The 13,869-nt window shown below is 38.0% G+C and overlaps 1 protein-coding gene across 2 annotated transcripts in view; it reads left to right on the forward strand.

Annotated features, from left to right (window-relative positions):
• TMEM200C (transmembrane protein 200C) overlaps nt 1–6,907 on the forward strand; it is a 52,195-nt gene extending 45,288 nt beyond the window's left edge. For both annotated transcript variants that reach the window (XM_066578966.1, XM_066578967.1), the window contains exon 2: nt 4,751–6,907. In XM_066578966.1, the coding sequence (XP_066435063.1) occupies nt 4,787–6,418 (1,632 nt within the window). In that variant the 5' untranslated portion in view covers nt 4,751–4,786 and the 3' untranslated portion in view covers nt 6,419–6,907. The remainder of the gene's footprint in view (nt 1–4,750) is intronic.
• Nucleotides 6,908–13,869: the final 6,962 nt, after the last annotated feature.

Here is a 13,869-nt window from a genome sequence, read left to right on the forward strand (position 1 = left end):
AAAATTGGCTTCTACCTCATGGAGGTTCTTGCCTTTCTTTAGATCAGTATGGCAGGATATAGGCTGAACTGGATGGAGATATGTCTTTGTTCAGTCTTGCAAACTATGTTACTATGTGTGAGAATCAAACAAAAGTAACATGTGCTAGCAAATGGATGGTCATGACAGCGCCTCTGTTGTTTGCAGGTGTGATCCTGTAGCAGTTTATTACACAAAGAACGGAGAATGGGAATAAAGGGTGTGTCGTAGGTGAAGGAAACCCTGTCCCAATGGGTTATCCAGGGAGAGCATGCAAGGAGAAAGACTGGGGTGTCAAACACCTTTAGAAGTAATGAAGTATAGATAAAAAGGAGAAAAGAACTCCTGCGCTCAGGGAACCGAAAACACACCAGAACATACAGACACAATAAGGCCTCCTCTCCACGGGCGATTGTAATTGCGTTTCCTGCGGCGATAATCCGACCGCAGGGAACGCAACGAACGCTTTCCATAGCCTTGCTATGGAAAGCGCAGCCCCCTGTCCACGAGCATGCTGTGAATTGCCACGATTCTCCGCAGTCAGCCTATTTGTTAGAGATCCGCCTGCAGGCTCCTGCTCCCGGGCGGTGGCTCCCGCAGTGGAGATCTGCCATGGGATACCGCAATGCCCGTGGACAGGCAGCCTAAGAGGGACTGCATGTGTTGATAGACCTCTTGTGCAATCATCGCAGAGTGGTCATCAAGAACAATAGAATCTACGTGATAGGGTCAAAAAACATATTTTTATTGACAAACAGAAAGGTGCAATGCGTTTAAGAGTTCTAGTTGCTCCTTTATCAAGCACAAGTCTATTGGGAGTCAAACACAGAACAAAATTCAGTTAGTAGCATAGAGTGGGAAGAGAGATGAGGGGCAGAAGTAGTAACACATACATACATATGGGAAAAAAGGAAACAGAAAAAAGTATACATACTTATAACTGGTAATAAATAGATTCTGAAAAGATAATCAGTCATAAATCATATCAGATATATATCTATGAATGTATGGTTGGTCCTGGATTTACACGTCTTATGATATAGATATGTATAGAAATATATGTTGGTATAGAAGTCATCAGAAAAGAACAGAGGGATCTATAGTGGGAGTGTATCGTTGCTCCATATAACAACAATCAAATCGATATTCTCACAAAATGCACTATAAAAAGAGGAGAACACATAGAGGGTATGCTAAAAGATATTACAATACATACACGTTAGAAAGAGGTATATACATACATTTATTCACTGAGGAAAGCTAGCCAAAGGATAAGCATGGTTCTGAGAGAAAGGAGAAAATGCTGGAGTCTTACCCTAGGTTCTCTTCACTCCAGTGTAAAGATCTGCACTAAGGGGATCAGCATTTATGTTTAAAGATGGCATTGGGACGCCAGAAAACCCTGTGATCTCGTGGGAAAACGTAAATTACCGCGTCACCGGGAAAACCAGAGGTGATGTCAATATGCATTTCAAATCCAATGGCTGTGCATTCCAAAGGCAGGAGGGAGCCTCAGGAACAACATAAAAGGCTTTTAACATAGAATATAACCATGGAAACAGTACCAAGTTGTTTAAAACCTAAAAGGAGGTATTCATGGTGGGTATAAATCATTATTTCACACAAGTTTGTACAATTAAAAAAAAAGAAAGAAAGAATAAAGGTAACACTGGGAGTGACTACTAATAAATTCCATAGGAACAAAAAATTTGAAATGACATAAATATACAGTCTGTGCTGAGTAGCCCGTATTCGGAGGGGATTGGTGGTTTGCCCTATATATTTAATTGCAATTAAGGATTTGTTTGATTGGACATTTTTTCCCTTTCCCAAGATCAATATCTTTCCTGCCATACTGGATGTTGTCTCAGCACCTACATTTCTTTACCCCACATTTATAGACCCCCCAAGGGTCTACACTTTTGATCTGGTGTAAAAAATGGAATTGTAACGGTAAATAGAGAAACGGATTGAAACTGAAGATCTTCCACTTCTAAGTTCTTGAAAATGGAAACCTTTTCTTTCTGTTTTGCTATTCCCACGAGGGAACAGCAAAACAGAAATGAAAATGCTAGTGTGAACGAGCTTTTAATAGGTTTTTTTTTTTTCAATTAAAAGGTAATAGCTGATCCGAGATCTGTTATAAGAACAGAAACAAAGGGAACTGAAAGGATGTAAAGAAACAAAACACTGAACAGTAATGTAGTTTGGATGCATCTGAACTTATATACAGGTTCATTTTAGTTGCTATGGCAGCCAGTAAAGGATAACAACTAAAAGACTGACATTGAAACCTCAAGCTAACCACACATATTATGATGAACCAACTGATATCCAGTAATTGACGAGGAAATGGGGAACATAACCTGAAAACACCCACTGTGCCAAATAATGATCCTATTGAAACTGCAACAGTTATCAGGCATCGTGAAAAATGGTTCTTCGTGATGATTGCAACTGGCCTGAGTGCAGACCTCTTCCAACTTCATTAACAGGCAACAGAGAAAGAAATAATAGGCTGACAATATCTCAACTAGTTGGGTTTCCCATTTGTCTTCATAGAGCAATAACTATATCTCTAATATACTGTATTGGAATAATCATGACTGTTCTTTATGAAAGCAGCTGGACTGTCTGCAACAGTTTGAAGTTGACCACATACAGTACAGTAGGTAGGAGTGATGGGATTACTTTCCAAGCGCACCATATAAGTGACAGTAGCATAACTGCTAAGGCTTTCATTTTTGCTAGTTGGCTCGTGCAAAGATGTTGGCAGTACAGCTATAGACGGTGTGACAGATTGTTCAACAGTATTGCAGGGACAAGTCCTGGCAACTGTCACTTTCAGTGATGTCTGTGTCTTATCTATTAAAATGCCACACAAACCATGGGGAATTGTATCATTTGCGTTTTTTTTTAAAGCCAGTTTTGCTAGAGGCCACGTTGCCTGTATTTGCAAAAAAAATTATCAAATGTTGCACGCTGATGATGAATTAGTCACATCTTTAAATAGGTCAAGAAATGTGGTGTTACTTTTTACTCCACCCTGCTGCTGGAGCGAGATTGCGACAAATTTTATGACTTTTTCTTAAAAGTCTTTAATGTGTCTAAAAATCTCACTCCACTCAAACAATCCCTCCTTTTTGAAAAAAATAAAAAAACTTTGGAAAAGCGGAGTGAGACATGTACAAAAGCAAAAAGTCACAATTTTTGAGCAAAACCCTAATTACGCAACATTTGTGATTTTATATTTTAACAGACAACTACCATACAACTTTGATTAATTTCCCATAATGTGTCTACAATACTAAAGAGAATTTTAAAATGGCCACAAACTGCACCAGGCCTTGTTCTAAAGTACATGCTCTTCAGTTATGTAAGACAACATTAATGGGCCAGTCTAAATTAAAAGGATTGTTGAATAAACTGTGGCAAATGTATTAAAATGTGTATGGCTTTTAGTAAATTAAGCACATCTTAGACTGCCCTAAAGTCAGACAATGAAATCTCTGCCTGCCTGTTCTGAACAGGTTTAATTTGTGCCATTTTCAAGCTTTATGGTTAAAAGGAGTATTCCCGGGACTAAGCGGATTCCCGATGCTGCTGACACTATGATCTGTGGAGAAAGCAGAAAGCTCTGACCCTAGCACAGCAGCCTGGGTTAGTATTGCAGAGCTGTGCCTGCACTATTGTCATTGCTTTCTGCACTGACCATAGTGACAGTGGTACCGGGAATCAGCAGATTAGCAGGGTTCCCATCAATAGAAAAGTAAACAAAGTATCAGAATACCATTTTAATCTGTCTACAAGTTGTTGGCCATGCCCCTCTTGGTACACCAAACCCACTCCTCCAACTTTTGGCAAGTGTGATGCAAAAATGAATACTATGGCCAGCTTGTAACTTTATGCACAAATGAATACTTCTTGAGGCTTTGTTTATGCAAAAATGTGTGTGTGTGTATGTGTGTGTGTGTATATATGTGTGTATATATATATGTGTGTGTGTGTGTATGTATATATATATATATATATATATATATATATATATATATATATATATATATATATATATATATATATACATACACACACACAGGGAATGGACAAAAATATGGAAACATTATTAATGCATGGGATTTTAGTCATCAGCATTGAGCTGCCCTGTTGACCCCTGTTTGGCTGAGAGCTTTCCTGCCAAATTTGTGTTTACTTCACCTCTTGCCCTGCTCTGGGTAGTTTTGAAAGCCAGTTGGAAACAGCAGCTGAGAGGCTTAAACTCCTGACCAATAGAACCGTGTTACTCCGGTAGATGTTCACTTCTGCCCGGCAGCATCTGTGTCATATTACCTCCACTTAAAATCCTTCTCTATATGTTTTATTGAAATTTGATTAATGATCCCATGTAGCATAAGGCATGTATGTTGTACAGGGTTTCCATATTTTTGTTCCATGTATAGTTTTAAAATATGCTCAGCAATTTCTAAAAACCTAACATTGTTTTAGGACAGTGATCTACATACAGGTCAGACTCTGAGCTGAGCTTCTGGCCATTTTTGAATGTGTACAATGTAGGTGGCATGGGTGATATTTAAATACTGAATTTTAAAGTGCTACAGTTTACGAATGTTTGAAGTATAGAAAGGTTATTTTTACTGGCGGAGTATATTTATCATTTGCACTGTTTTAGAGTTTCAAAACTTTAATTACGGTTTATATTTTTTTTAATCCATAGGAGCTGAAGTAACTTATCAGGAGATCTGAGGCCGGCATGATCGCTACTGGAGGTCTTTTGAGGATCTCTGCACGGAAACAGGATCCTCTCAGAACAAAAAGCCAAGATCCAAAGCGCAAGAGAAAAGCAAAGAAGAAGCGCAAGAATGATGTGGTGGTAGTTAAAGGCAAACTTAAACTTTGTTCTGTTTCTGGGTTGATTGCGCTATGTGGAATTTTAGTACTTCTTGTTGGAATTGCTATGGCTGTTATGGGATATTGGCCAAAAAGTCATTCAGTTTATCATGGAGGTCTAGGGACAAATAAAGCCAAATTTTCATCAGGGGATACAAATCTAAGTAGTGCTAATAGAAACCTATCCTGGAGCCATCACAACAGTCAAGGAGCTAATACCTTCAAAGTAAATAACACAAACTTAAGAAGCCGTCAGCAAAAAACATCTGGGTCTTCTGGTTTTCTCAAAGGTCTGTTTTCTGGATATTTACATTCGGATAATCTTAAAGTCTTTGGTCCTCTAATAATGGGCATTGGAATATTTCTATTTATTTGTGCAAATGCAGTTCTTCATGAAAACAGAGACAAGAAAACTAAGATTATCAACCTGAGGGATCTTTACTCTACAGTGATTGATGTTCATGGCATGAAATGTAAGGATGGAGGTCCACTGAATGGCTTCGTAAATTATGTGCAATCACGGGGCATGGATGCGAAAGGTGGAGACTCCTTTGGGGCTGCAATGTTAGCCAAGAGCTCTTGGAACTCTGCTCTTGGTGGTACAATTTCATTCTCTCCTCCAAATCCTAGGGAAGCAAGGACGTCTTCTCCAAAGGTACATCGTTATGCAGCAGAGGACTCCAACATGAACGAGGCCGTATACAGTATTTACAGGGAGAGGTCAAATTCTGCTTTACCATTTGACAGAATTTCTGGGAGAGGGTGTGACAATGATTCTCTTTCAAGATCACCTGATTTAAGGTGGGGCAGAAGCAGCACAAATTCCATTGTTAGCCATTCCCTTAGTGCATTTACATTGCCCATTGTGAAGTTAGACAACTGTCTTTTGGAGAAGAAGAAAGAATGTGGGGAAGGTAAAAGTGCCAAAGAAGTACAGAAAGGGGAGATTGAATTAAGTTTGAAAAATTTTAGCCATGCAGACTTAAATTGGGAAATTCCCAAAACCAATAGAAAACTACCCTTAAGACGCCAGAGCACAAGCTGTCTGCCAGACTTCAGGAGACCTATGTCACCCAGTCTACTGTCAGACTTAGGTAGCCAGTCTTTAAGTAGCACAGATTTAGACTGTAGCCTTTTGGTGAAGGCCTCTCCATTTAGCAAAACAAAACCTGCAGTTTTTGTGGATTCTCTTACAACAGCACCATTAATAAGAAGAGATTCCCAGAGCTCAGGATCTGACCAATCAAGCAATAAGGGCTATGTTCATCTAGAGGAGGCAGGAACCTCCTTTGAGTCTATAGACACCTCAGCCAATAAAACCCAGGAGGACTGTGAGGATGTTGAGACTATAGTCATAGACATTCCCTTGGAAGATACCAGCACAGAACATGTAGTATATCTTCAGAAGCAGTATACGAATAAAGAAAAACTGTTGATGCTTTCCAGGTCTCATGCTAAGTGTGAAGAAGATGATCTAGACAACACAAGTATTTAAGGCACAAATGAAATTATAGCAAAATTCACATTGAGACTTATTTCACACAAAGTTCCGGAATATGCTGTTTTACATGGAGCTTGCCAATATCCAAAGATCTGCAGTGTCAACAGTTGTCATACGTATTGATAACCGTCACAAACATCTGATTGTAACTGTATGTATGATTGAAACCAAACTGTGTTAATAAACTTTGAAATAGCCCACCTTAAACTCTTGATATGAAATGAGATAGATTATTTTGATAACAGCTGTGTACTTCATTTTCGGCTATGGTAGATCTTTTTTCCTGCTGATGGCATGTCAGTACTGTAATTGCTTGGTTATGGCAATTTAGTTTGGCTTACTCAAACGCTTAGGCAGCAAGTCTGTCTACCTACTGGATTAACTGAATTATTTTATTTTTTTGGAAAAGCTATTTTATCATTGCTTTGTTGACAGAATATTCAAATACATTTTAAAGATGGACCAAGGACAGAGTTAAATTGTTTTTGTGGGACTGTTAAATTTATTCAGATTTTTATTTTCAAAGATTTTGCAACTCCTGTAATACATTGTTGTATTGGGTGTTACGGTTATAAATCTAAAGCATTAATAACAATAAAAACATATTTTAAGAAATGTTTACATTTAACTATATCACATGCACCAAAATGTATTTCTTTCTTTTGTTTTCCTTTTCTTAACCTCTTGCAGTATTTTAATAATGGCATGCAAACAATCGTGCTTCAAACAAGCAAACTTGAAATGCAGAGTATATAATAAATTAGAGATCTCTTTGCTAGCTACCATAGACTTTAATTTCTTTACATGGAAATTAAGTGATCTGCATGATAAAATGTATTTTTGCTACGGTTCATATTTATTCAATGTAGATTTGCATCACTGGCCCGTTTGTCGGAATGTCAGCCTTTTGATGTTTTCTATTATCAAGACTCTTTATAATAACAATAAAGGAAATCATTTTACTACAAAATGTACAAAAACATTATTGCAAAAAATATGTTTTCCTTTTCAAGTACTTGTAATACAGTAGCATTATGTGAAATATATTTATGACATATAGACTGGAGCAAACATTGTCAATCGCTATCTTTAATTAGACAAATATCTTCTTTATTTCTATGCCGCTTTTGGTTTATTTTAGGTGGAGTGTACTATTTACCTAATCAGGCTGATAAAGCGATTATAGGATGACCATATTTTAACATAGTAACATAGGTCTTTTTTTCAGTCTTACATACTATGTTCATGTAGTTCAGCTTATTACCCACCAATGTTGATCCAAAGAAGGCAAAAACACCATGAGGAAGAAGCCACTTTTCCTCATTTTAGGGAGAAATGAAATCCTTCCCGACTCTAAATCTGGCAATCAGAATAAATCCCCAGATCAACAACCATTGTGAAGTAATCGGTGACTATAACATGTAATATTACACTACAAAAAGGCATCCAGGTCCCTCTTAAACTCTTCCATGGCTTCAGCATCATCACGTCCTCAGGCAGAGAGTTCCATAGTCTTACTGGTCTTACAGTAAAGAACCCCTTCTATGTTGGTATAGAAACATTCTTTCTTATAGACATAGAAGAAAGGCTGTGTAAGATTTAATCTCTGTTCACATTGACATTATGTTACATTTTGTCAGTTTTGCAGTGTTTTTGATAAGAAGAGTGGCATAGTCAGCAGCATTACTGCTGTCAAGCATGCTAGAATCCTGACGTGCCCTATTACAAGTCATTAAGATCCACCAAGATTTGTTGGTCAAAACCCAAGAGTCATACTAGTCATGGTTCCATTAAAGGAAGTCGATTAGGAAATTTTGCACCATGGCAACCATAGGTGTAAAATAGGATTACAAGAGTAACCATACTTTTACTAACAGGCACTGCTCACCAGGAACCAAAATGGGCTTTTTTGTAGTAAAGAAATGAGGCATGAACTATCTGCTAGGTGGTTCACACACTGAGACCTGCCCAAGGTCTCTCGCCCTCTTGTTTGATCCAAACCCCAACTCCTGCCTAGTGATAGAAATCTTCAGCTCCCTTGAGCTAGAGACTATGTGCAGTCCAAGGAATCTAGAGATGTCAAGCAGTTTTCTCCTTTATATATTCCATCTCTAATTCTAATTTTCCCCTCAACTAGCAGGTAGAAACTAATTTCTATGATGTTTTGCATACAGAAAATAGAGGTGATTCTGCTTCCCTATTACTATTTTCATGTAGAAGCTGTGAGACAAGAAGACATTTAAGTTTATCCACAGAAAAGGAGATAGGTGTCTGATCGGTGGATGTCAGACTGCTGAGACCACCAGAAGGGGGATCCCAATTCTTTTTCTCTGCTTTACTGCTGTATTAACCATACATTTGTAAAAATAGGTGGAGAACCTATTTAAGAATTTCTTCTCAAATGATGTTTTATGATCCATCACTATGAATATAGTGGAGAGAACAGACAACAACTCAGACCTCTTGTGGGAACAATAGTTATCATATGTTGGCCTAGAAGAAACAGATATTACTATTGTGCATAATTTGAAGCACCGGAAAATTCAAATCAAATGGAATATAATTTTAAGTAAATTTTCTGTTTACATTTCCCTGAAATGTGCTCCTTATTTAGATGTTTTGTCATAGAACGTTCAATGGCAGTAATTTAAAATGTATAATTTATACATAAAGTTTACTCTGTGTTGAGGATTAACCTCCCTATCAGCAGGTGGTACCCATTTTATTTTCCATCACTTATCTTATAACTAAATTTTCTGATTTCTGAGCATATATTTTTCCCTAAACCCCCCGCTGGAGTAAATATATGCCTCAAATTAATTCCTTCCCCAAGTTCTAGACCCTTAGTTGCAGTCTTGAAAATAAACCTGCTTAGAATAAAACATTTCACACTGTTAATCTTTAACACTTGAGTAAATAATAAAAAGCAATGTAGTTTAGAAATACATTACTGTACTAAGCTTAATTTCTTAAAGGAGCTTTCTTGGCCTTAAATACATATGGCCTATCCTTACTATAGGCCTTCAGTATTTAATTGGTTATGTTCCGATCTCTGGGACACCGGCCAATCAAGACAATTAAGGGCTTTGTTTATTGTTTACTTGGGTACAGCAGCAAATCTGTACAAGCGTCAGTGCCAGGTTAGGTAGCTAAATCCTCATTAAGGTTCTCCGGTCACATCCAAAGTTACAGCACATTTTTACTGATTTCATGCTACCGGAATATAGTAACTTTATGTGAACTCACATGACAGCTACTGTACTAAGCTTTTACATTGCATGACTGTATCCAATGCAGATGAACAACAGATAGAATAAGAGAAGCAACAGGCAGATTTTTTTAATTTTCACTTTCAGTACGAATGGATAAAAAGCTAAAAACCAGAACAAAGCCAGTAAAGAAAATAAAGTATATGGAAAATTTTTCAACTTTTTATGTCTTTTGTGAGTGGTGAAATTTTGCACACATAGGATATATGCTATAAGCTGGCCCCTGAAGGAAAGAGATTTATTTCCACTGTTCGGGTATCCAACTTGGAAGCTATTGTAAATAACTAGATTTAGAATATTTTCTCACAATGGCTATTGGAGGCTGTGCTCTTGTGTCCTTATGTCAACCATACATATAGGGATGCCAGTTGACATAATATATAAATAAATATATATATATATATATATATATATATATATATATATATATATATATTATGTTTACTTATCAGCTAATTGTAATATCATATATTGTTCTTTACATGCAAAACACCTACCTAGTCGTATTACAATTTCGGAAAATTCTGTAAATAACATATGGGTAGAGATGAGCGAACGTACTCGTTTCGAGTAATTACTCGATCGAGCACCGCGATGTTCGAGTACTTCCGTACTCGGGTGAAAAGATTCGGGGGGCGCCGGGGGGCGCCGGGAGGCGTGGCGGAGTGAAGGGTAGCAGCGGGGAACAGGGGGGAGCTCTCTCTCTCTCCCTCTCCCCCCCACTCCCCGCTGCAACCCCCCACTCACCCACGGCGCCCCCCGAATCTTTTCACCCAAGTACGGAAGTACTCGAAAATCGTGGCGCTCGGGCGAAAAAGGGGCGTGTCCGAGTAGATTCGCTTATCTCTACAAATGGGCTTTCACAAAATTTCCACAGCGTATGTATTTTAATCACAAGGTTTTCAGCTGAATATTGTGCCTTTAAACATGTACCGTTGCAAGAAAAAGTAAGCAAACTTTTTGGAATTACCTGCATTGATGATTATTAACCTTCGGTCAGGTGCAGCCGATCTGTCAGGCACAGTGTGCCCATTTTAGTTTTGCGTTCCCTCGCTAGGCAGCATTGCGACTGTTGCGTCTGGTAGCTTTCCCTTTTTACTTGCTGTTTATAATCGTGTTCACCAGTTTGCTCCCGGTCTTTCCTAGGAGAAGTTATTCAAGTTTTGATCTGACCATTTTCTTAACTTTAATTCGTTTTTACATGACAATGGTATTTAGTATTGAGTATCAGTTTTACTTACAATTTTCTAATAACTAATAATTAAAATTAATTATATTAGTTTTTTTTAATTTGGATTTTTCCTTTTTAAAAATCCAACAAAATGTTGTTGATTACTTGCAGATTGCTTGAATTAACAATTTAGGTTTTAATTACCTTTATTAAAACACGTGCCTGTTAGGCATATTGTGCTCGAACTGGCGGACTTTGACATTGCACCTAACGGAAGGTTAAACAGTTATCTGATTGATATCTCAGGCTGCCTTCACACAGGCTGGAAGTTCTGAGGAATTTCCAAACTGGCGGAATTTGCAGTGGAAATTCCAAAGCATTTACAGTACAAGCCATGTGTAGGGAATTTTAAAAAATCTCCATCACATGGTGCGGAAAATTTCCATTTAATGAAACTCATAACACATGAGCAGTTGTACTGGTCATGTATTTTATTGAGCACATTGAGTAAACAACCATAGTAAATGGAGAAAAAGTAAGCGAACCCTTAAATTTAATAACCTGTAAATCTCCCTTCAGCAGAAAATACTTTAAATTTATTCTGTAGCTGTAAATAAGACTCACACAACGTTGAGAAGGAATTATGTTCCATTCCTCCCTGCAAATGTGTTTCAGTTCATCAGTATTTCTGGGATGCCTTGATGTACTATCCCCTTCAGGTCATACCACAGCTTCTGAATAGGGTAAAAGGGAACCAGCAATCAGTTATTTTACATAATAAGCTACCTATACTGCTTAAACAACAATGTTTTAAAAGTATTCACAAAGTTACTCTGTTGTAAATGGTTATTGGTAAAAAAAAATCAGGGTTTGATTAGTCCCTCATGCAAATAAAGGTCTGGCGGTCTGGTAGGCTGGCAGAACCAACTCTGATGCCTTGCGTACCTCCCCAACACACCCCTCTCTGTTCCAGACACGTAGAGACGTTCTCTATGCAATCCTGCCTTGGTCTAAATCTTACGTTAGCTCCAGGGCCTGTGTTTTCTCAATATATAGATTTGTCTACTTGTGGAATGATGTACACTAAGGTCTTTAGCTTTGACTTTGTAGCCTTTTCCAGCTTCATGCATCTCTATGACACATCTTCGAGGCATGGTTCACACTAACCAATCTTTCTTGAGAAGAAATAAATGTCACTAACTAGGCTTGTGTGCCTTTATTTAATGGACAAAGTACTTATGAAACTCAGACTTTGGATCTTATTTGCCTAATTGAAACACATTTTGCAAATTAGTTCTTGGAGAAGTCATTAACAAAAGGGTGCACTTCCATTTACTGCATACACTGTGGATGTCTACTCAATATGTTTTATAGAAGACATGAATGATACAAGTATTAGTGTTATTAGTTTAGATAGGTTGTGTTTGCCTATAATTGGGATTTAGATAACCATCAGAACACATCTTTTTAGTACTCAGTGCAGAAATCCCGGTAATTTCAAAGGGTTCTCTCCCCTTTTCTTGCAACTGTACAGACCTCTGCTTTGTATGGGTACTCTACTATATACAACTGTGAGAAAAGTTTAATAAAATAAAAAATATATTATCATTGATATACAAATGTCATTTAGTAAAATGGCTGCACAAGTTGTTGTCTAGTATAGGTTGTAAGTCACAATTGACCTTGATGTAATTATACTCATGTAATTACAGTAACTGCACTAGGGATCCACATTTGTTCTTCTTGTCATTCTAACTGTATTTCTTTCTATAATTCTGTTACGTAAAGGTAAACCTGTTTGTTTACATTTATTTTTCACATTTATATCTGGCCATTTTCAGCAAAATTGGGTTACTGCTGATGTCCATGGGTGCTGCTGCATAATGTAGTGGACAACACTGGTAAGCCTTTCCCATACACTGCAGATGAATCTTGGCCAAAAGGCTATTCCTCTTGACTCCATTATAAGCATGAGACAGTATTTTAATATGTGTTGGGTCCATATAACAGGAAGCCGGCCATTGCACATAAAGGCCCTCCCATCTCCCTGCCACCCGGTTCTCCATAGCAGCTCTCAATTGTGCTGGGCAACATCTTATAGACACATGTCAGCTGTTGATGCTCAGTCACATTTTGCCTAAGCAACTATGGTGTGTGCATTTGCGGAGTTGTTTATGGTTTGCAATTTTGGATGTGAACTTTATAGTTTCCTGACTATGGCTTTGGATTAATGCCTGCATTGACTTATATCTGACTTATGTTTTACAAGCTCAGCCAGCCCTGATCTTGGATTTGTATGACCACACTTCTGTCCATCAATTACAGAGTTACCATCTACATCTAGATGAAGGTGACACCTCATCTAGTGGAGGTGACACTGGCACAGAAAATTTGCCAGAGATTTCAGTTTTGAGGTGGAGTTTCTTTTTCATAAGGAGAAGGATAAGGATATACCATATTTTTTAGCATACACCTATAGGTAGTTCTATACAGACAACTCTTTGCATAGATTATATTTTTAGTTATGGACCATATGATCACCAACAAGATGGTCCTAGAGCATATCAAACCAAAAATATCGCTAGAGGGCAAAATCACCAAACAGCGGCTTTCATACTTTGGACACGTCATGCAAGTTAATTCTCTGGAAACAACATTGATGCTCGGAGCAGTAAGTGGATCATGAAGAAGAGGATGCAAAGAACATGCTGGCTGGGCGCAATCAAGGCTTCTACAAACATGCAAATGGAAGAACTGAAAGAAGTGGTCAAGGATGGGAAAGCGTGGAGAATGTTGATCCATAAAGTGACCAAAAGTCGGCCTCGACTGAATGGGTAATCCGCATCATCATGGACCATATATTGATAACCTTACTGTCTATTCAACTACAGTCCTGATGTAAATTAAAGCCATTACTTACCTAGGCCATTGCAGACAGACGAAGCTCCATCAACATCTATCGTGGTTCCTGGCTGTCTGGTCTGTACGAACAAAATGTTGTTTGT

The sequence above is a fragment of the Eleutherodactylus coqui genome, chromosome 9, assembly GCF_035609145.1.
Source record: "Eleutherodactylus coqui strain aEleCoq1 chromosome 9, aEleCoq1.hap1, whole genome shotgun sequence".
Lineage (NCBI taxonomy): Eukaryota > Metazoa > Chordata > Amphibia > Anura > Eleutherodactylidae > Eleutherodactylus > Eleutherodactylus coqui.